The sequence below is a fragment of the Pongo abelii genome, chromosome 1 (genome assembly GCF_028885655.2).
Source record: "Pongo abelii isolate AG06213 chromosome 1, NHGRI_mPonAbe1-v2.0_pri, whole genome shotgun sequence".
NCBI classification, from domain to species: Eukaryota; Metazoa; Chordata; class Mammalia; order Primates; family Hominidae; genus Pongo; species Pongo abelii.
In genome coordinates, this window is record NC_071985.2 from 148,787,867 (window position 1) to 148,813,195 (window position 25,329).

The 25,329-nt window shown below is 32.5% G+C and overlaps 1 protein-coding gene across 10 annotated transcripts in view; it reads right to left on the minus strand.

Moving 5' to 3' along the window:
• Nucleotides 1-25,329, minus strand: part of PRKACB (protein kinase cAMP-activated catalytic subunit beta) — a 156,971-nt gene that overhangs the window by 28,850 nt on the left and 102,792 nt on the right. For all 10 annotated transcript variants that reach the window (XM_009248536.4, XM_009248542.3, XM_054547582.1 and 7 more), the window contains 7 exon segments: nt 24,260-24,321; nt 21,192-21,320; nt 19,402-19,500; nt 18,344-18,426; nt 6,812-6,938; nt 5,722-5,817; nt 899-1,021 (listed from right to left, as the gene is read on the minus strand). In XM_009248536.4, coding sequence (XP_009246811.1) covers nt 899-1,021; nt 5,722-5,817; nt 6,812-6,938; nt 18,344-18,426; nt 19,402-19,500; nt 21,192-21,320; nt 24,260-24,321 — 719 coding nt within the window.

Genomic DNA, 25,329 nt, shown 5'->3' on the forward strand with positions numbered 1-25,329 from the left:
ACGAAAAGACAAAGTAGTACCACATGTAGAAATAGAAAGAAGGGAAAATAAGCAAAATATCCCTTCCCATATATTTTGTCATAATGTATAGAAGTTCTCCTTCTGGGAATGTTTAAAAGCCTATTCTTTCATTGCTCCATGGTAGGAAATTCAAGCTCATTTCTATTGAATTGACTATGGTCTTTTAAAAAAAGATCTGAGGTCTGAGCTAAGGCAAGAGCAAATGACTGACCCTAAACAAAACACTCTTGAAAGCAAATTAGAGGTTATAAGTGCAAGAGAAGGAAGGTTTATGAAGAAATTTACAAAATGTAAAATACTACAACATAGTAAGTCTACTCATGTTCAAGAAAAATTAATGTTATTTCCGTGTTTGCTAAAAACCAGTGACAATTATAATCACAATCTATATGAACAATTCTGTTAAAATCAATTCTATAAATTTCCATCTTAAAAAGGCTTATTCATTTTATATTTACTTTTACTTCCAATGTTATAGTATTGGACATAATTAAAACAAGAAGTCTCTCCTGAAAATGGAAGGGCATATAAAACAGCCCCTAAAACTTTTCTCCATAAAGATAGACACATGAAATAATAAACTATTTTTATTTATTTGAAGGAATATCGAGAATTATGGCTATGATCCTGTTCTTTGTGATAAAAATGCTAAATACAGAAATTGCTTTACTGTTTTGTTGATTTCTTTATAAAACTGCCCTTTTTTTCTTAAGAGACTGAAATGATTCAATTCTTATGCTAGTAAGAGCAGCAACTGTAGATTTTTCTATATTTTTCCCAATGTAGAATAATAATTATGACACAATATAGTTTCAATTCATGAAGCTTAAAATTCATGTACAGTAATAAGAGAGGAATAATAAAATGTTTTACTTACCTTTCCAGAAACAATCTTTTCATAAATCTGAATTGGTTGGTCTGCAAAGAATGGGGGATAGCCAGCTGCCATTTCATAGATTAGCACTCCTAATGCCCACCAATCCACTGCCTTATTGTAGCCCTGAGATAAACCAACACCAATGTCAATTGTTACTTAAGTTACTCAAAAGAGAATGAAGTCAAAGGTAATTTCAAAATGATCTGGAAGCATATAAAAATTTTTTTAAAGCAATTGCTGAGCAGCTATTCAGGACAGAATTTAAAAATGAACCAAATGTATCAGGTCAGATTTAAATTAAACAAAGGAGAGGATTTCCAGATATTGAAATTGGATATTAGGAAAGATTATTAAATCTTCTTCCTAAAATGATTAAGAATATTATAGACAATGAAATTTTCTTTATTTCACTGGTATAATTTAGTTCTTCTCAATAACAGGAAGGCAGTTAGACCACATTACTTCTTAAGGCCCATTCTAGGTCCATAATCTTATGAAACAGATTTTCCACAGCATGCCTAGAAAGATCAATAGTTTTCAAAGAAAATAATAGAAACTGGACTACATAGTAAATAATGAAGTTGACTTCAAAATACTCTATATTTTTGGAGTTAGGAGGGTAAATGTGCTCGGGATAATCCCATCTGCTTCATAAGATTTTGTGAAAGCAAAAAGTTTAATGTAGAATCCAATTAATGTAAATATTTATGTATACTTTATTTCTGCTATCTACTGTTTTGCTTCCTATATCTAAAAGGTATGCAGGAAAAAAATGAATTCACAGAATTTTGTGAGGACTGTATCAAATGAAAGGGAGTAATGTGTGTAAAAAGTGCTTTGCAAACCAAATGTAAAAATCAAAGGTTATGTTTGTTTTTTTCATATTAAGCTTACTAAAATTAAAATCTGTAAGTATTCATAAGAAAATAAATAAGAATAACATGTTCATATTAACATGCTAATATAGTTTATTAACTATGATCAGTATCAACTGACACAAGAGATTTTTTAACAACCCCAACAACCTTTCATGAAGAGAAATAAGCTGAATTCTACCCAGATGTATTGTTCCGCCCTCAGAGGTACCCTCTACCATCACGACTCACCACATTCCACCCTTTTGTCAAAATTTTAGCTTTACAAACTACTTAGTTTTCAAAATCCTAGCGAAAATATAATACTTTGACGCTATAGAGATTTTCTTTTTCTCTTTTTTTTCCTGATACTGTGTATATCTTTTTAAGGGAAGGAGTGGTATAATAGGAATAGCACTTTGTTTTCTAATAGAAATAGGCATTAACTCTCTTTAACTTTTTGATTCATGTTTGTTTGCTAATGTTTATAGTAAATATGTCAGACACAAGTTAATACCCAAGGTATAGAAATCAAAACACATCAATAAGAAAAACGTTAAATTACAATAGATAAATGGGCAAAGGAAATGAACTAATAATTTACAGACACACAAAGAAATACCAAATGGCTATTAACCGTTTGAAAAATAAATAAAAAACATGAGAATTAAAACAATGAGGTACAATTTATTGCCTACGAAATTAGTAAATATTTTAAAAATGAGTATACCCAGTGATAGTGTTATGAAATAGGCACTATAATACACTAATGGTAAAAGTGTAAAATGGCATAATAACTTTGGAAAGCAATTTGGCAATATGTATCAAAAGCCTTAAAAATGTTCCTACTCCTTGACCCAGTAATTCTACTTCTGGGAATATATGCTAAGGAAATAATGTAAAATAAGGAAAAAACTTTTATGTATAAGGATGTTTATCATAGTTATTTATAATAATAAAAAAATTCAAAAATAAAACCTGAACACTCAACAGTAGAAGAATGGCTAAATATTTTATGGTACATTTGCAAACAAGCCATTAGAATGATGTTTGCATGCTTGTTATTATAAAAGTGAAAAAAGTCAGAGACAAGACTATATACATTTACTATGATTTCAACTATGACAACCCAGAAATCAGGCCACACACCTGCGACCACCTGATTTTTGACAAAGCTGACAAAACCAAGCAATAGGGAAAAGATTCCCTACTCAATAAATGGTGCTGGGATAACTGGCTAGCCATATGCAAAAGACTGAAGATAGATCCTTACCTTATACCATATACAAAAATCAACTCAAGATGGATTAAAGACTTAAATGCAAAACCCCGAAGTATGAAAACCTTGGAAGACAACCTGGGCAATGCCATCCTGGACATAAGAATGGACAAAGGTTTCATGACAAAGACACCAAAAGCAATTCCAACAAAAGCAAACACTGTCAAGTGGGATCTAATTAAACTGAAGAGATTCTGCACAGCAAAAGAAACTATCAACGGTAAACAGACAACCTACAGAACGGGAGAAAATATTTGCAAACCATATACATCTGCCAAAGGTCTAATATCCAGCATCTATGAGGAACTTAAACAAATTTACAAGAAACAAACAACCCCATGAAAAGGTGGGCAAAGGACATGAACTGACACTTTCTAAAAGAAGACATACATGTGGCCAACAAAAATATGAAAAAATGCTCAATATCACCGATCATTAGAGAAATGCAAGCAAGTCAAAACCACAATGAGATACCATTCCACACCAGTCAGAATGGCTATTACTAAAAAGTCAAAAAATGGCAGGGCATAGTGGCTCACCCCTGTAATCCCAGCACTTTGAGAGGCCAAGGAGGGTGGATCACTTGAGGTCGGGAGTTCAGGACCAGCCTGGCCAATACGGTGAAACCCCGTCTCTACTAAAAAATACAAAAATTAGCCAGGTGTTGTAGTGCATGCCTGTAGTCCCAGCTACTTGGGAGCCTGAGGCAGGAGAATTGCTTGAACTCAGGAGGCAGAGGTTGCAGTGAACTGAGATCATGCCACTGCACTGCAGCCTGGGCGACAGAGCAAGACTCCATCTCCAGAAAATAAATAAATAAATAAATAAATAAATAAATAAATAGTAAAAAAATAACAGATGCTGGCAAGGTTGCAGAGAAAAGTGAACACTTAGACACTGTTGGTAGGAGTGTAAATTAGTTCAACCATTGTGGAAAGCAGTATGGAGATTCCTCAAAGAGGTAAAAGCAGAACTACCATTCGACCCAGCAATCCCACTACTGGGTATACACTCAGAGGATTATAAATCATTTCATCATAAAGACACATATATTTGTTTATTCGTTGTGGCAGTATTCACAAAAGCAAAGACACAGAATCAACCTACATGTCCATCAATTGTAGACTAGATAAAGAAAATGTGGTACATATATACTATGGAATACTACGCAGTTATAAAAAGGAATGAGATCATGTCTTTTGCATGAACGTGGAGGGAGCTGGAGGCTATCATCCTCAGCAAACTAATGCAGAACAGAAAACCAAATACCACATGTTTTCACTTACAAGTGGGAGCTAAATAATGAGAATTTATGAAGACAAAGAAGGAAAAAACAGATACTGGATTCTGCTTGAGGGTGGAGGTACGGAGGAGGGAGAGGATAAGAAGAGATAACTATGGGTACTGGGCTTAATTCCTGAGTGATGAAATAATCTGTATAACAAACCCCCATGATATGAGTTTACCTCTGTAACAAACCTTCCCATGTATCCCTGAACCTAAAATAAAAGCTAAAATAAAGCTAAATGTGTGTGTGTGCATATATATATGTATATATGTATGTGTGTATATATATATGTATATATGTATATGTGTATATATGTATATATGTATATGTGTATATATGTATATATGTGTATATATATGTATATATGTATATGTGTATATATACACACACATATATATGTACATATATATATTTATGAATGTTTTTAAAAAGGCTGCCTCTAGGTTGGTGGGATTACATATAGGTTTTTTTTGGTTGTTTGTTTGTTTTTCTGTATTTTCTAAATTTTGTATAATGAGTATTACTTTTACAATATATACACATTTGTAAAAGTTTTAGTGCTCATTTTGTTGTCCCATTATTTGTTAACTGTATTTAAAGAAATGTGTTAACTGCAATGATATTTAGATTATAAAATATCAAGAAGTTATATATTATTTAAATTATGAAAGATAATGAGAGAAAAGTTGAAAGAAATCTTTTAACACTTCTATAAGTTAGCCATATTTCAATGATTCCATTTGGGAACCACTGAAGCATGTGTCTTATCCCCTTCCTTTTCCTCTCTCCTATTTGTGCCTGGTTATTGTTAGGTTCTGCTTTCTAGATTTCTCCACCAAGAGATGGCAGAGGAAAAGTTAACCGTTCTTTTGGATATAGGTACAGTTTCTCTCACCACACTTCACTATTTAGAAAAGTATAGCTGCCTTCAATAAGACTAAAACTATTCAATTGCTGTTAATAGTCCTATTTAAAATTTAAAAACACTTCTCATACATTCCTTTTATTTAACTGGTAAATTTGAAACAAAGAAAGAATGGACAACTAGTACATATCATCTCTAGATTTACCTCTTGGTATAATCCAGAGCAAGTCTTCTCTACCCTTCCGTTACTAGGAATAATTAAGAAAAGACTATGTTTTTGGTTGCAAAACATGGATCTAGAGGTCATATTTATTCATATTATATCTCTAAGACCCAGAGTTAAAATGGACAGAGGTTACAGGATTAGTGGTAGATGCTAAATAATAATTCTTTAGTAATCATGCACAAATAGATTTAAATTCATAACTTAGATCAAATTAAAAATGTAAAATTAGATCAATAAACTGTTTTTACAAAAGTCCATAGGGATGCATGTCTCATATTTCTGCTTCTTATGTATTGATATTATGAATATACCTTGCTGAGAATTATTTCTGGAGCCAAATACTCTGGAGTTCCACATAATGTCCAAGTTCTGCCTTTAACTCTTTTGGCAAACCCAAAGTCTGTGACCTATAAAAGAAAAAAAGAATACTAGTGAAAGAAAATGTATTACCTCACAATAAATGTATTTATTGCACCTAAATTGAAAGTTTAAAATTCAAATTGAAACTATGAAAGAAATGGAAAAAAAATTAAGTCCACGTAATTGAAATTCATTCATGAATATTTAGTGAATGAAAGTTTAAACAATCCAATTTGGAAATCCTTCCTCAACTCAAAGAAAAGGAACAAATTAATAACAACAAAACCCTTTTCAGTCATTATTATAAGATCCTAGACCCAAGGAATAAAAAAGTGAAAATAAAAGGTAAAAATAAATAGCATTAATAAAAATGAAACAATGCTAAATGTCTGCCTTACCCCAATGTGTCCTCTGCCATTAGTTGCACCATCAGAAGTGTAAAAACGTCAATGGGAGAATCTATCAATAATTGTGTAAAACGAAATGCTCCCACTTTATTAGTAGTAGAAGTGGAAAGAAAACGTTGCTATGAGTTCAGTATTGGTAGTCAGGGATTCTTTGGCAGTTATATTGTAGTCGTAAAGGGCATGGACTCTGGGATCAGACTGCCTAGGTTCAAATTCTGACTCTACCATTTATTGGCTAAATGACCTTGCTATGTCTTAGTTTTGTTAATCTTAAAATGAAGATAACAATGGTATTTCCACTTCATAGGTTTACCAGGATTAAAGAAATAATACATGTAAAACACCTGGAATATGCCTGGCACTAATAACTGCTCACAGATTTAGCTATTAATATCTCCTTATGCAAGAGGCTATACTCAGTTCACAACTATAGATTAATGGAGATACAAACAAGTTCCTTTCATAACAGGATTTTTGCTTCTCTGTAATAGCAGCAAAACTCTGAGCTCTACTTAAACTATTAGGAGTAAGTAATTGTCTTCTTCAAAAAAACTTCCAAGTTGGGGTTACATACATACAATGTCTTGCCTAGTATTTTCTCATATACAGTACACATAATGTGTTAAAGTCATACCTGGATATAGCCTTGATGGTCAATTAAGAGATTTTCAGGTTTTAGATCTCTGTAGATGAGGTCTAGTGAATGGAGGTACTCGAATGTTAGCACTATCTGAGCTGCATAGAACCTTGCATGGGGCTCACTGCAAAGAAATAAAACCATTAATTTTCTGTAAAAATGAGTTAATACATTCTAATTAGTAGATTATGCATAAAAACTAATATGAAGTAGAGATACTTTGGGAACAAAAAGTATCTTTTAAAAAAGTATGTAAAGAACCTTGTTACTCTTCAAATATTTATTAAATCTCTATATTTTGTTCAAATAACGCTCTGATAAATTTATGGGGAAGCATATGTTGAGGAAAAATATAAACCTAAAATAGTTAGCTCACTGTGAATCATTATTGCCCATATTTGAATATATTGATGTCTTTCTAATTATGTCTGATCTTGAGAATAATTGGAAAGCAAATGTGCCAAATGGAGTGTCTATCGGGGCCACTGCTATAGTTAACAGGCTCCATCTACTTTTCTCACAAATTTCAAGTGTTTATAGAATTTCCCTACGTAGAAGCTCTTTAGCTGCATTTATCTGCAGATTAATGCCATTTTACCCATTTTGTAATAGTTCCTGTTACAAAAATGACATATGCTCATTATGGAAAAATATCATAAAATATTGATGAAGAATAATGAATACTCATAATCCCATTCAGAAACCATAGATACAATCTTGGCATCAGAATTTCCAAATCTTCTACTATGCTTGTTTACATAGATTCACAGACATAAGTATAATCTCTATGTTAGTGTAAATATGTACAGTTCTTTTTTTTTTTTTTTTTTTTGAGATGCAGTCTTGCTCTGCTGCCCAGGCTGGAGTACAGTGGCACAATCTTGGCTCACTGCAAACTCCGCCTCCTAGGTTCAAGTGATTCTCCTGCCTCAGCTTCCTGAGTAGCTGGGATTACAAGCACCCACCACCATGCCCGGTTAATTTTTGTATTTTCAGTAGAGACGGGGTTTCACCATGTTGGCCAGACTGGTCTCGAATAGCTGACCTCAAATGATCCACCCGCCTCAGCCTCCCAAAGTGCTGGGATTACAGGAGTCAGCCACCACACCCAGCTAGTTCTTTTATGTATATATTAGATTAATAGATCAGTGTAATTTTGATGTCACAATCCTAAAAATCCAAAAGGATGTACCAATTTTCTGAGTTTCTAATTTATCTTCTAATGTATTACTCGAATTCTACTAATCTGCCTGATAAATTGCAATGACTTTCAGATTTGTTGCCTCAGTGAACAACCTTAACTATGAACAGGATTTCCCTCAAGATGATTGGTATGAATTTGATCTGGTAGCAAGAGAAATACAAATTCCAACAAAAGATTTTATGTGCTGCCTTTTTTTGCTTGTCATTGCATTTCCCAAGTGCTCAGTAAATATTTGTTGAAAGAATGCGTATGTAAAGAAAAATGCTTTTGGGGAGCAAAATTTTATAATACCCTTCCAGTTTCGGCTTCATCCCAACACTGCCAATCTACATTGTATGCCAACTGACAAGGAATGAGGAGAACATTGTAAGCAGAGATTAAAATAATCATTCTGGTGATTGCAACATTTATGCTTAAACTGGGAAACATTTGACCTGGGAGGTCCCTTCTTACTTTCTCCATGCATCTGTAAAAATAAAATGCATGTTTACATGCATCTGTAAACGTAAAATGTCATTAATATTATTACTTTTTACTTATAAAATATTAATTTGCATATGCTGGCGTTTAATTGGGGGAACACATACATTACATAGATCTATAATAAAATTCTTTTTTTTCTTGCTCTGTCGCCAGGCTGGAGTGCTGTAGTATGATCACTGCAGCCTCAAACTCTGGGCTCATGCAATCTTCCCACCTCAGTCTACCGAGTAGCTGGGACTACAGTTGCACACCACCATGCCCAGCTAATTTTTTGTATTTGTGTGTGTGTGTGTGGAGGGGTTGGTTTGCCATGTTGCCCAGGCTGGTTTTGAACTCCTGAGCTCAAGTGATCCACCTGCCTGAGCCTCCCAAAGTGCTGGGATTACAGGCTTACATGAGCCACTGCGCTCAACCTATAATCGAATTCTTGAAAGGTGAAAGTAAAATGTTCCAAGCGCAAAGTGTTATTGGGTATTTCTACTTAATATTTAATTGAATGTAGGAAGACAATGGTAAGGGCTAATGCTGTAGCAGTTTTAAGTCCAGACAGCTTTAAGTAGAGAATTATAATGCCTCCTTTGATTCTGATTAAAGCCATGCTAAACAATAACTCATATTCCTATTGCCTCAAAACTTCTAAGATGGACACTGGCAATCATTCAAGTGTATATGTAGTACTTGTGAAAGATGAGAAAAGGCAAGTGTCTCAGTGTGAATTCCTTCAATCAACTTGCTATCCTTTTAGTACCAAGTCAAGTATTAAAGAGTCAACATCAAAGAGTACTAAGACTGTGAGGAGTTGCAAAGAAAAGAAGTTACCAATTATATAAAGTTAACAAAAACTTTTTTGAGAACAGGTTCAGGTGTGGTACTTCAGTGTAAATTTTAAATAACCATAAGGCAATATGAGGATTCTGCTTGAACAAGGGGCAGTAGGAGAGAGAGGACGATAGGAGAGGAAAGAAAATTCTCAAAGATAAGCAGAAGCTACTTTGCACAGTGTCTGACACTATATTAATTATATTAGTTGTCCTGTCCATATTAAGTCAATAAATGAATCTTGGCTTAGGCCTCGGGTAATTAAAATGACTCCAATGTTTGCTCATTACTTGATATCATCTTGTGGTATTCTGAGTCTGCCACCATCATTTTATGAATCAAATTACCATCATCAGTCCTGTTTCAGTTCATACTTGTGTTTTAGTTATGCCAGTATTTAATTATGAAAGTTAATTGTGTAAGTTGGGTCATTTTTGTCATACCCAACTAAATCAGAGTTGAAGGGCCAGGGCAATAAAGCACTCAGAGCACACAGCACCTGCTCCAAGAATTAAATTTTCCACACGCCTAGCTGCTAAAGCTTCCTGCTGTAACCTGAAGCCAGTTTTATCTAATAGCTAATGAAACAACCTGCTATGACTCTAAGACTAGTTTGAACCCACCACCATCACTCACCAATCACAGCTTGCCAGCTCCCCAAAACTTTGCTAGTGCCAATGAACTTTGTCCCAAAACATAAAACTTCTCCTTTTTATAAAACTTTCAACCTTCTTTTTATTCTTCAGTCACACCAAAGACCACCTGGTCTGTGTGGATGCCTTGCATTGCAATTCTTGCTTCCCAAATAAAATATCAAATTTAGAGATTCATCTCTATATTTTTATTTTGACTTTGATATACTTGGTGTCAGAAGTGGGATCCTAAAGCTGACATACTTCAGGGAGAATCACTGGCCCTGGGAACTACAGCATGAAGTACCCCCATTGGAACCCTTTCAGTCCCGCTGCTTCTGGGGAGTCCCCTCTTTTCCCCTTAGTGAGTCTCTTTTGGACTAAACTATTAATTTTGGTTGAGCTCTGTTTTATTTGGGATTTGGCTGGGAAGGGGTCTTTCTCTTTCCCGTTCCTGTTTGAGAGGGGTCTTTTGCCTCCTGGTTAACTGATCTCTTGTTGGGGAGGGTTATTTTCCCCCTGTTGACTTCAGCTGTAAGGTTTAGACCTCAGTTTTGAGGTTTGGATGAGGAGACTTTCCCCTTCATTTGGAGAAGGCTTATTGTTCTTCCTGGTAAGGACATACTTTATTTTCTGTTGGTGCTTGTGTTTATTTGGCCTTGTGTATTCAGCACTTGTGTTTAATTAGCTCTTATGTATTTGGCATTAAACCGATTCACCTAAATACATTTAGTTAAAAATAGGCTCTCAAAGTTTGAAGGCATGCCAAGATATTTTCTGAGACTCCAGCTGGTAACATGTTCAAACGTTATAGGAATCATTCAAACAGTCTGTTGTTCTTACAACAAAACTAAAAGACCATGGTGATAAAATCATATACTCCAAATAAGACTCATATCTCAACTGATGTCTTAAGGCTAATAAAAATTTCAGGACTCAGAGATTGCCTTGCTACAAAATACTGTCTCAAAGCTAGCGGAGACAAGTTCCCTTGTGGAGCTTTTCCCTCCACATTTACAATTCCTCTTCTTTATCCTAATCTAGACTAAACTCTCTTTTCCCAAAAATCCTCAGCTATTTTGGCATACTATTTAAGTAAAAACACTTGAAAATCATCAGATAAAAAAGAAAATCATTGTGATTTTCATGCTGTTTTGTTTTTAAGATAAAATTCCAATGTAAAGAACACTGTCCCTATACTAAAAGAAATGGCAACAATCTTACCTTCAGGGACAAAGAATTGAGACAAGAAAATATTGTACAGACCTAGTTAGAATAACTCCTACCATTTGGGTCTCCTCACATAATTCATTCACATTTTCTCAGTTAACAATTCTTTGTCTAATCCAGTATATTGCTAATTGACTCAAACTACTCTACCTATAATTTAGTTCACATACTTCATAATATTACCTATTAAAAAAAGCTTAAAGTGTAGCCTTATCCCATTTTGTTAGAAAAATAATTTGGATCTAACTCTTTTTATAAACTGACGGGTTTATTGTTTTACTATCTCATGACTAAAGTTCTAAAATAAAAGCTGTAATATTTTCATTTATACATTAGTATAGGTGTTTAGATGCTTTTATGCATATGTACATATATTGTATGCTGTGTCTATATAATAAAATCTGACATAGTTGTCTAGAAATCCCTTAAAGAATTCTATTTGGATAAATGGGTGCTAATATAAAATATTTTAGTTCACATGACTTAAGTACATCTTTGATAAATTAATTGGTTTTTAAATTATTTATTTTTTAAAATTTATATTTTAGATTCAGAGGGTACATGTGCAGGTTTGTTACAGGGGCATATTGGATGATCCTGAGGTTTGGGGTATGAATGTTCCTATCATCCAGGTGGTGAGCATAGCACCCACCGGGTAATTTTTCAGCCCATGTTCTCCTCCCTCCCTCTCCTCTCTAGTAGTCCCTAGTGTCTACTGTTTCTATCTTTATGTCCACGTACACTCAACGTTTAGCTCCCACTTAAAAGTAAAAACATGAAGTGTTTGGATTTTTGTTCCTGTGTTAATTCACTTAGGATAATGACCTCCAGCAGCTTCTATGTTGCTGCAAAGGACATGATTTCATTCTTTTTATGGATGCATACTATTCCATGGTGTACATATACCACATTTAACTTGAAGGCAGCTGCAGAGAAATGTCAGGTCACTTACAGAGGGAATTCCATCAGGTGCATCAGCAGTGGACCTCTCAGCTTATACCTTACAATCCAAAAGGGATTGGGGCCTATTTTCAGCATCCTCAAATTAAAAAAATTCCATCTAAGAATTTAATATCCCACTAAATTAAGCTGCACAAGTGAAGGAGAAATAAAATCTTTCTCAGACACCAAGCAAACACTAAGGGAATTTCATTATCCCCAGATCAGCCTTACAAGTGGTCCTTAAGGGAGTCCTAAACATGGAAATGAAAGATCAATATCTGCTACCACAAAAACACACTTAAGCTCATAGCCCACAGACAATATAAGGCAATTACACAATCAAGTCTGCAAAGCAATCAGCTGGTAACATAATAACAGGATCAAAATCTCACATATCACTACTAACCCTGCATGTAAATGGTCTAAATGACCCACTTAAAAGGCAGCTGGATAAAAAGAAAAGTCCCAACTGTCTGCTGTCTTCAAGAGACCCATCTCACCTATAAAGACGCTCACAAGCTCAAAGTAAAGGGATGGAGAAAGAACTACCACGGAAATGGAAAACAAAAAAGAACAGGAGTCTATTCTTACATACAATAAAACAGAACTTAAATGATCAGGAAAGACAAAGAAGGGCATTACATAAAGATCAAGGGTTCAATTCAACAAGACTTAACTATACTAAAAAATTATTAATAAAATAAAATGAGAAATGTCTTCAAAATTGTCAACATAGATTTTTGCCTAGATTTCCTGGTCAGAGAGTTTTATATTTGCCTCTGATAAATTTCTTAAGGTCATGAAGCTATAAACCCAGACTATAACAAAATGATCTTTGTATATGCAATTATTTGATAAATAAGATTAATTTAATATTACTGATTTAATAAACATCTGTATCTTCTGAGTTATTAACAGAATATTCATGTATCTAACTTTAAGTTCTTATTTAGGTAAACATTTGATATTAACAGCTGTAAAATTGGCTAATAAAAATAACTTAAAATAATGACTCTGCCTAATATCTCAATTTTCCTAGGTAATCCAGGGATAATTAATAAAAATGAATAAATTAGGTGAATGTTAATTAAATAAACATTTATAAATCAACATCTCATGTAATTTAAAGTCTTACAGTTATGTTATATTAAATTAAATAATAAGATACTTATTAGATGTCTGGGCCATATCAAAATAAGTTTAAAAACTAAAACAAATTGCTAAATAAATATAAATCCCTTATTGGGTTTTTAAGTTCTATAAAAAGTTTAAGTATATTGAGGTCTAGTAGTCAAAATATGAATGTAAGAAAAAAAATGTTGTATGAAAAGTATATTACGTGGTAAATATTTTTCCTAAAGTAAAATGATTGGCTGTTCCAAAAACAGAGGAAGAAAAGAAAAATTATAAGATTAAGACTGGGGGTTTGGATAAATGAAAGGATGGACCTTATGAAAAAAATTTTATGTGTAAATAGGGAAAGAAATTGGAAAGGAAAATTGTTTACATATTTTTCTAAAAATTAATGATTGGTGTCAAGGGTGCACTGACACAGGACCAGAATCTTGCTCTCTATATTTAAACAAAGCTTTCTTGAAGTATTGATCTGCTCTCAATAACACTGCAAAAGGTTGTGATTTTTAATTATAAAATCTGTTTCTTTGACAGCCATCTTCCAAAGTGCAGTTTCTATTTCTGCCACATTTCTTCCTGAGATCTAATTAATTTCCCTAGTTTTAGGTTTGAAATGCTGTCCTCTTCATTAGAAATAGTAGTTCCATTTCTTGAGGTAAAGTTTTCCTTTTGAAATTTGTATTTCAGAAGTTCGACTTTTGCTGTATCACACTACACATGATTTGAAGGTCATACATCCCCTTCTTTTTCTTGAAAGGTATATCTTTTTGCTTGGCTGGGGTGATAACTCCCTCCTTCAACCTTTTTCCTCAACTCCTAGAACTTTTTTTTTTTTTTTCCCAGTTTGAACTTTGTTATGGCCTGATGCAGAAATGTTTATCTTAAAGGCCTAGAAAAGCAATGTTTTCTTCCAGTATAATTTGAATCTGTATTCTTCGCTCTTCTTGATATGTCTGTATTATTTCATGTAACCAGGAAATTTCTCATGCTGTTACTGACAGCCATGTATTTCCCTGCTCAAGATAGTCCTCTTCCTGTTCATATTTTTCTATAACACAGTGTACACTCAATAACCCTGGACACATTCTTCCTGTGTCTGATTAAATTCAAGTACTCAATCAACTTTCAGGTGATTGGTAATTTTTTTAATGGAAAGCTCTAAATGGGAAAAAGAAATAAGAAAAAATGAGCATACTGCAGAAGATTTTTCTTTACCATTTTGGTGATTTGTCTAAAAAACTAGATTTTATATTTTATCAAGATAATATCCTACGTTGTCTTTATTAGGTTTTTCATTACTCAGAAAAACTGAGCGTTAAAAATAATAAACATTTTCACATTCATATAACTTTCTGTATTACATCTGATGTCTTTTGATTATCACTCTGGTTATATAAATGACTATTATTTTACAGTGACCTGTTACTCTGTTTTGACCAAGTGTTTTAAGTCTTTTAAGATGTTTAACAAACTTCCCAAAAATCAAATCCTAAATTAAATGTTCTTAATCTAGAATTAGCTTTGGGATTTTCCAGCTGGGCCCTTGGAAAACATTTGAAGACACAGATCTCATCTTGTAGACATATTAAATAATTAGATTTATTTTTAAAATTATATAAGAGCATTGTATAAATGATGTGATACTAGATCTTTTAGTTGCATTTATGGCTATGTTGTTCATATGAATGTTTCAAAAGTTATATAAATTCACAGAAATTAACATTATTCATAATTCTGGTTATTGTCTTAAAATGCTAGATAAAATAGAAATAACTAAGTTTACTTGTTAATTGTAAACTTTCATCAGATTTTTACCCATGGCTATTCTAGATTTTTGTCATCCAGAGTTATTATTTTGAATTCTCAAAATTATTTACAATCAGATTCATAGAAAAGACCCCAACAAGTACTCTTAAATACAGGTTTTTAATAACTTTAAGATCAATAAACTAAATAAAAATTTCCAGAACCCTAATAAAAAAAGATGAGTATATGAAAATACTAATTAAGATCAAGCAGAACAAAAATTACATGAAATTAAATAATTGATAAAAATAATGTTTTCATAACTTTCATTTAAAACATTGTTAGTTCTTAAATATTTTGGTTTCCAGATTTAAAAAAATTTCTCTCTTAAGCTATTTATAATTTATAGCAATTTGGTAAAGTATATTTTTGTAAAAAAAGATACAAGCATTTGCTTTTTTTCTCCTTAATTCAAAAATTAGTTGTAAGTACTTTTACAGGAATATGACTATTTGCATAGGTCCAGTAAAAATCTGCTCTCTCTTTATAGCAGAATAGGAAAACACTGATTATATTACTAAGGCTCTAACTGAACTGTCCTATTTAAAAAGTGCATAAAATGCCTGACTTCAAGGGTTTCTCAGCATTACAATGAGTAAATAAAAACTGTTACTTCCTGGCAGGACCAGGAACCTCAAGACTGTAAGGAAAATCTAAGACTGCCTTGGTTCGGCTTCCTTGCCTCAAGAGAGGTTTTTAAATCCGAGATTCCTACGTAATCAATGTAGAGAAAAAAGTTGTTTCTAAAGAATAACTATAATACACCTGTTATTAGACTGTAAGTCTGTACATTATTTTTGAGTCTTGTTATCTACCTATAGACTAGACAAGGTCCTAAATTCTTCTAAGTTCCTCCAATCGAACTTTCTTCCACAAAATTACTAAAATGAGAACCGCTCTGTTCCTGAAGTCCTGTTAGCTGAAACTATACAAATTTTAAGAAACAAGTCTCACGCCTGATGTATGGGCCACACAGAAAGTTCATCAAACTGCCCAAAGCCATAGCCAGAGACATTTACACTGTAAACAAAGCCAAGAAAGTTGATGTCTTCCATGGTGTGAACAGCTTTTCTCAAAACACTGGAACAAGACTCCATATTGTAATGAAACTCTTACCCCTCTTAATGCCTGCCTTTTTCACTTAACCAAATAATACTGTAATTTAAAATTCACAATCAGTAACTGCTATAGGTACTGGTGAGACCTGCTATAGCCATTGACAAAACCTGACTTAAGAAATTCTTTCAGTTCATCTAGTCCGCAACATCGACAATATCCTTAACACAATTTTTTGTTTAATTTGTGCTGGTGGTCCCTCTTGCAAAGTTTGGCATTCTCTGCTTTAGTTCAACCCAGTCATAAAATGTTAGTCAATGGCTATAGCAGGTCTCACCAGTTTCCCCTGGTCCTTTGATTTGTTTAGTTTTTCGCCCTTAGGCCTGGGCTTTAGTTCAAAAACACTGCACAAATACATTTTACTATATTGTTAATTTTTTTCTACTATCATTTGTAAGCTTTGTTCTTAGTGCTCATCTAATCTTTGTAAAGGCAGCTGTCCCAACAGAATAACGTTAGCCCAACACTTAAAGATGACTGCTAATACCTATGGAAGTGATAAGTGGGAACTCGATGCTGGCTGGACTGCAGACAAAAATCTACTTTGAGAAAAATTTTCCTTCTGGCCTCTTTGTTACTTGAATGTGGCCCAGGTCCCTACATAGACGCCCCCCAACCGATACCTTCTCTCATATGTGGGACAGAGACAACCAGAACAAGTCCACCCAAGCACCAAGGAATAATTAAGCCTAACTTCGAGATGGTTGACAAGCAATGCTTTCAGAGAAAGATCTTGATCAAAAGGGAAAAATGTGAAAGTTGATTATACAAATTAGTCATTCTCATCATACCCAGCTAAATCAGAGTCGAGGGGCCAGGGGAATAATGCACTCAGGGCACACAGCACCTGCTCCAAGAATTAAGGCCAGGTGTGGTAGCTCACACCTGTAATCCCAGCACTTTGGGAGGCCAAGGAGGGTGGATCACTTGAGATCAGGAGTTCGAGACCAGCCTGGCCAACACGGTGAAACCCTGTGTCTACCAAAAATAGAAAAATTAGCCGGATGTGGTGGCGGACACCTCTAGTCCCAGCTACTCGGGTGGCTGAGGCAAGAGAATCACTGGAACCCAGGAGGCAGAGGTTGCAGTAAGTCGAAATGGTGCTGCTGTACTCCAGCCTGGGCAACAGAGGGAGACTCAGTCTCAAAAAAAAAAAAAAAAAAAAAAATTATATTTTCCACAAGCCTAGTTGCTGAAACTGCCTATTGTAACCTGAAACCAGTTTTCTCTAAGAGCTACTGAGACAACCTACTGCGATTCTTAGATGAGTTTGACCCACCACCATCACTCACCAATCAGAGCTTGCCAGCTCCCCAAAACTTAACTAGTGCTAGTAAACTTTGTTTCAAAACAAATAAACATAAAATTTCTTTTTATAAAACCTCCAACCTTTTCTTTGTTTTCTAGACACACTGAAGACCACCTAGTCTGTGTATATGCCTCAAACTGCAATTCTTGCTTCCTCAATAAAATGTTGAATTTAGAGATTTGTCTCTACATTTTTATGTTGACTTCAACATACTATACTGGATGAAGCTGTACCTGTTTTTTATTTTAGCTTTATTCTATTAGTGATTATTAATGAACAGTAGAAGCTTATAAACTATTAAGTACAGGTAAAACTATCAGATTCTATAACCTATTTTAATAACTGTGAGATCTTATTAGTCATAACCTGATGAGGTACAAACTCCCGTTAAATTATGTATATATTTTAAAAACTAAACTTAGCAAGAACTTTAAGGAGAATTAAATTTGTGAAAAACAAACTTATAATCTTATTACCATAATACCATTTCTCTATACATTTATTTTCCATCTTCATCCTTAAAACATTCCTCTGTCCTGGAGTTGTATTATTAATATTTGTTTAATAAATATTGATATTTTAAAATTCAATTAATTTTTGCATTTTCTGAAAACTCTTCAAGTAGTGGACCCTTACAATATCTACCAGTAGTATAACATTTAAATTGGCTTCGAAGTCCTTTTATTTGAATTTTAAAACTTGTGTATGATGTGGCCTCTTTGTTTCCACCTAATGCTTCATATGGCCAAAATATTAATCGAACAAAATAAGTTTTTGGCATTGGCATCAACTTAAAAATCTGGTTAAACAACACAAGCATATAAAGATTTGAAGAAAGCAAAAGCATTAGTTACCTGAACCTTCCAATTCGTCTTAGATGTGAAAACATTTCACCCCCAGGGACATATTCCATAACCATGTATAAATTAGAATTATCCTATGAACAAATAAAAAGGAAATACAATTATTCAACTTATGTCAAAATTATTTTAATATTATATAATGCTGAATTAGAAAAATTTAAAATCTCTCCGACAGATTAATAACCTTGAGAAATAAAGAATAAAAGGAACATGCTCTAGCTTTTCTATACAGAGACACTCATATTTTTCCCCTCCTAGTTATTTTTGCCACAAACTAGTCTGGGACTTTTGCTCTTCCTTTTCTTGCAGAGAACATCTAGTTCTCGAACAATTAAATACTCAGGCAATGAAATAATGTTATAATATATGCAAAAGAATAACAAAGTTAAAAAACAATTTGAAAAAGTTAATAAGAATATTTACATTTTATGTATAAAAGATCAATGGTTTTAATATTTTAAATACATAGGTCTTCATTTAATTTAAAGAATAAAGGAGAAAAAAGATTAAAATGTTTCATATGATTCAATATTGCAGAGAGATGCCAGTATCATTCCAAAGAGCTGAAAAGTGACCAATTTAAATAATAAATCTTGTACAATTTTTCAGACATTTGAATTGTGGAACAAAAATTTTGCTTTGTATAAGCGAAAAGACTAGAACTCAAATTACTAAGTAAAAGAAGATGAGATAGTGGCAAAAAGGGCTTAATAAAAGTAGAAAATGTGTTGGGTGTATGAATTTGCATAAGAATTGTTATTAAGATATCTCTATGGTTTTTGATAAATTGAAATATTTCTTTTTGTAATACCATCTCATGAAGAATTGCATGTATCACCTTTGAACGATTTCTCCAGGGAGAATCAAAACCTTTTCAAACGTTACCTAAGTTATAAGCACAATAGGATTTAATGACACAAACTCTAGAGGTATTTGTTTTGTTTATTCATATTCTTCAGGCTTATCACCTGGTTTAGAATCCTATTTATAGTTTCATCTTAAAAAAATTTAGGTTGAAAATATCTTATTTAGATATTACTAAAATTTACCTTAAAAGCATACTCCAGTCGAACAAGGAAAGGAAAATTCACTGCCTGTAATATTCTTTTCTCATTCAAAGTATGCTCTATTTGCTTCAGTTTAACAACCTGTAATTGAGAGATAAATATCTCTTAATGTATTTAAGCAAAATTAAAAAGTTATCATTTAAAAAATGTTTTCCATATAGTAATAAACTTGGATAAGCAAAATTGTTAGAATTGGATAAAGAAGATAATAACAATTACCAACTTTTAGGTTGGTGCATAAGTAATTGTGGTTTTTGCCATTACTTTTAATAATACGATTCAAATGAAAACCTAATAGAGGATTTAAAACTTGGTCTTAGGAAGGTCAACTATGGTTTCAATTAAGAAGTGAGAGCTAAGTAGGAATAAGAAACAAACCCATAAGAAATTACTTTAAAAATTAGTTATGTCAATTATACTTAAATAAACAAATATATAATTACTTAAGGTAATTTAAAAATTAATGTGAAAATACTAAGGTCCTAATGACTTAAAGTCCTCTATAAAAGCTGGCTCAAATCTCTGTAATAAGTAGATAGTGATTTTAAATACTTCAGATGAATAAGAAAATTAAAAATGAAGAGAAAGTCCATAATTGAAAAATAGTGAGTAAAAATGAACAATTTTCATTTTATAATATCTAAATAAATATAGGTATAAATTCTAAAAATTTATTTTATATTGCCATAGAAGAGGACACACAAAATATTGGGGAAAAAACTATCTTTATAACAAAATCTATCTTTGTATCCTAGGTCATTTAGACTTAAGCTTCCTCTAGATTTTCTATTCAATAGAAGGGGAAAGTAATTTATCTTGACTTCACGAAGACTGTGATTCTATTCCATATGTGATTCTATTTTGAACTTAAGAAGTGGTGACTTTAGCAAGACATATAAATAATTTTCTTGTATATGTGTAAATCATTAGAAGGTGGCATTCTTTCTTGCTGGAGTCTAATGGTCAATGTGAGGATAGTCACAGAAGTCAAGAAGTTAAATATAAATAAGAAAAGTAATTAAAGATACCAGCCAGGTATTAATATATAAAATTAGGAGTATACTGATAATATTGAGCATATAAATTGAGTAGGAGTCAGATCTGTGTTTTAATCTAGGCCTTCTATTTAACTAACTTTCTGACTTGAGATGATTTCAAATCTTTGGGCCTCAGGTTTTCAAAATCTGTAACATGAAGTGGTTGGGTCACTACTGTACACATTTTAACTTCTGTAATAGTTACAAAACAAATTAGTCCATAATTGTCACAATAAATTATAGTTGTCCATCAGTATCCCTGGGGGTTGGTTCCAGGACCTACAGCAGAAACCAAAATGCCCAGGCGCTCAAGTCCCTTATATAAAATGACAGAGGCTTTGCAGAAAACCTATACACACTGTCCATATACTTTAAATCATCTCTAGATTACTTATAATACCTGATATATTGTAAATGCTATGTAAATAGTTGTTACACTGTATTGTTTAGGGAATAATAACAAGAAACAAAAGTCTGTACATGTTAGGTATAGATGTAATTTTTTTCCCAAATATCTTCAATCTGTGATTGGTTAAATCCATGGATGTGGAACCCACGGATATGGAAGGGCTGACTGTATATTAACTATGCATAATATAGTTACAATAAAAATTAAATTTAATAATAAAATTATTTGAAGCTGTCAATGGTAAGTCATTATACTGAATCTGTTTAATAGTCTAGCTGATAAAACTAAAGTTTACCCTGAAGGTAAATAACAACAAATACACTCACCTTCTGCTTATCTAAGATCTTCATGGCATAATACTGTTCAGTGGCTTTGTGTTTTACCAACATGACTCTTCCAAATGAACCTGTTCCAAGGGTTTTTTTCCTTTCAAAATCTTCAAGTCCGGCATTATTCTATATGTAAATACATAAATAAAATTTAAAATTCTCATAAAAACACTATGGGAATTACAAATGCTTTAATAATACATAATCATAATGGATAATCCCATTTATAACTATCCATTTAAATGCAATACAAAAAAGCTATTGAGATTCCAGTTTATTGGTTCTATTTTTCCCTTTGAATAAGAAAGGATTTAACATGTGAGGAGAGAATGTATTGGAAAACAGAGCATAATAGTAATAGGAGGAAATAAGAGCCTCAGCTGAAATATTAAAGATTATATTCCAGTATGCATTCCTAGTATTGGACTTTAATCTTAGTACTGAACTTCCAATAAATTAGTTTCACATTTTAATAATTACAAACTGACCAGAGGCATACTGACAAAGAGTCATAGAAGCCATACAGACTTAATGCACTTGCAAATAACTGTAATGAATAGATAAACTGAGGGATCAGAGCTCTTTCACTAAAGTTACCTGTGAAGAAATCAGTCTTGCTTCATTCCTGTCTTTATATAATAAGCTTTTAGAACTAGATAATAGCAGCATGAGAGAGCCTAGTGGCTTTCTCTCTTTATATTATAAAAACACAGTATTATCTAAAACAACAACAATAAGGAAAGAAGAGTTCCTCATTCTACAAAGAACCAAAAGCCAGAATCCCAGAACAATAATCAGACTCTTTTTTTCTTGAATAGATGTTTTGTTATAAGGAAACATCTTTGTTTGGCTTTGACTACAGCACAGAAGCAAATAATTGGAGGCATCAATCTATTAAATTTGTTCCTGCCACAACAAAATGAAAATTATTAGGAACAAATTATGTGTTAAACGGCAACAAGCAGTAATTGCTGACCCATTTGTTTAATAGGTTTCATTACAAAGAACTCCATGAAAATATCAGAAAAATATTCTGAAGGCCCAGTATGTAGTGTTTAGCTTGAGAAAAATGTGATGCAATATGATTCTTTGTCCAGTGAGGAATCTGTATAGGTATTGCAGTTCACTGTAGTTGGATTTTATCTGTATTGCAAATCAAACCTTGCCTTTTGAGACCCATTTTAGCTTCCCGTTGGATCATTACAGAGAGCAGGCAATTCTGTTTTACTTATAGCTTGTTTTCATCATATTTTGATTTCACAGCTTAAAATTTAAAATAATCTTAAATAGTCATAAGATTTTTTATCAACACAAAAAGCTCTTATAATTCTGACTGAATTAATTTAATTAATATTTAATCTTAGGTTTTATCAACATGAATGGATTAAAATGTTTACCATAGTCCCAACCAAATAATGAAAACAAACTTTATTAATAGACAACAGAACATGTGTTTCTGCCCTTTATGCTTTTTTCATTGCTTTTCTTTGTATTATAAAAATATGTTATCTTCCTTACCTCTCTTATTGTTTCATGTTACACAATGTCTAACATTTTGTCATCACAATGTTTAATCTTTGTGGCTATGTTTTAACTTATAGGTCATACTCTAAATCTTGGTAGTAATGGCATCTTTAAGAAATATTTACTTAGAATTCTTTAGTGAGAAAATACTTGAAATAAAAACTTTTGAGCTAGGAAGAAAAGACTTTCAAAATTTAATTTTTTTGCTTATAATATCTTTTATTTTTCTTTTATTTTCCATAAGTTATTGGGGTACAGGTGGTATTTGGTTACATGAGTAAGCTCTTTAATGATGATTTGTGAAATTTTGGTGCATCCATTACTTGAGCAGTATACGCTGCACCATATTTGTAGTCTTTTATCCCTTGCTTCCCTCCCATTCTCCCCCACCAAGTGCCAAAAGTCCATTATATCATTCTTATGCCTTTGTGTCCTCATAGCTTAGCTTCTACATATCAGTGAGAACATATGATGTTTGGTTTTCCATTCCTGAGTTACTTTCACTTCACGTTGAATAACAGTCTCCAATCTCATCTAGGTCACTGCAAATGTGTTAATTCATTCTTTTTTATGGCTGCATAGTACTCCATCATATATATATATCACAGTTTCTTTATCCATTCGTTGATTGACGGGCATTTGTGTTGGTTCCACAATTTTGCAATTGTGAATTGTGCTACTATAAGCATGCGTGTGCAAGTATCTTTTTCAAATAACGACTTCTTTTTTTTTTTGGTCTTTACATTCTCACTCATAAGTGGGAGTTGAACAATGAGAACACATGGACACAGGGAGGGGAACATCACACACCGGGGCCTGTCGCGGGGTGGGGGGCTAGGGGAGGGATAGCATTAGGAGAAATACCTAATGTAGATGACGGGTTGATGGATGCAGCAACCACTATGGCACGTTTATACCTATGTAACAAACCTGCACGTTCTGCACATGCAACCCAGAACTTGAAGTATAACAAAATTTAATTTACTATTAAAATTCATTCATTATAACTCCAAAAATATTATTTTTGCAAAGTATAGATGGCTTTTTATATACAGTTTTTAGATCCTAGTTAAGATCTAAAATACTTTAATTATATAGAATATACCCCATCAAAATGATGATAAAAAAGATGCCTATGTATCAGGGATGTTGTTGATAGCCAAATTCTCTACAATTGAGAATTTTAAATTGTACATAAGGACTCTTATTTTTGTAATTAATAAAAATTATAAGTATGCTATCAAAGGCATAATTCAAAATTAATATGTTTGAAAATATTAAGATTTTATAGCAACTGGAATCAGTATCAAATTTATAATTAGGTATTATACTGGAAATTATTTCCTTCTGCAATTTAGGCATACATTAAGATTATTCATTAATACATCAAAGTATAACTATGGCAAAATTCCCATTTTAAGCTTCTGTTTACTAATACCACATGAAAATTAAAATTTCTGAAGTAATAAATTTCTTAGGCAAGAATCCTGATTTTACTAACACAAGATTTTTAATTGTAGAAAAATCTAAATATTCCTTACCTGAGTTGGATTCTCCCATTTTTTCAAAAAGTCTTCTTTGGCTTTGGCTAGAAACTCTTTCACTGAAAATATACATATAAAAACAAATTTATCTTGTAAGAATATATTATGTATAAGAATATTTATACTGCATATGTTTTCTCACTTAAAAAAAGACATGTCATCTATTGTGATAAAATGTATATTTATCACCATGATACATTAAAGAGCTATTTAGTATCTCTAAGAACCTTCTCAAATCTCTAAGATTCTCTAATATTGTTCTATAAAGAAACCACTTTGATAATTTCAAATGTCATAACAAAAATTCTGTTCCTGAAAACATACCAGAAAGTAATGTAAGAAAGTCAGAAATTAATTTAGGACAAAATAGTGACTGTAAAAAGGCCATCAGTAATATTAACAGAGCCTTTAGAAACAAGAATTGAAAACATCTGGAGAACATTAACCTACTGATTTGTGCAATTTCCAAAATAGTTGATCTTGATAAAGAGCTGTTTTCAGGTGTAAGGATTTATGTTATGTATTAGATTTGTATTCTCTTTACTAATGGCAAAGGGAAAAAATAAAAGCACAGACTAGCACATAAAGGACACCAACAAAGACTTAAAAACAGAACAAAACATCGACAACAAAAAATCCGGTTTAACAATCTCATTCTAAATTTGCAGCATAAAGTAAATGTCTGAATACCCAATTTAAAATGCACACTAAAGTAAAGCAATTCAAAACCAAATGTTTGTATATTGATTAATAATGTGGGTATAAAATAGCCACATTATTTTATAGAGCTATGGTTTGAAGTTTTAAATTTGTAAATTAAATGATGAACCAGTTAAAAGTTTCCCCATTTTCAAAAGCTATCTTAGAAAACAACTTAAAGTGTTTAAAAACAAATAGGAAAAATATTCCAAAGAGATAAAATAGCATTAACAAAATGTATTGTTGTTCATATCTTTAGGTGTAAGAATAAAATCTGACTATACTAGTGAAGGGCTCACAAATTCTTTAAGATTCTCAATGATACAGTAGTATTGAAGTGAGATAGGTACCTATTTTAAAACATACTT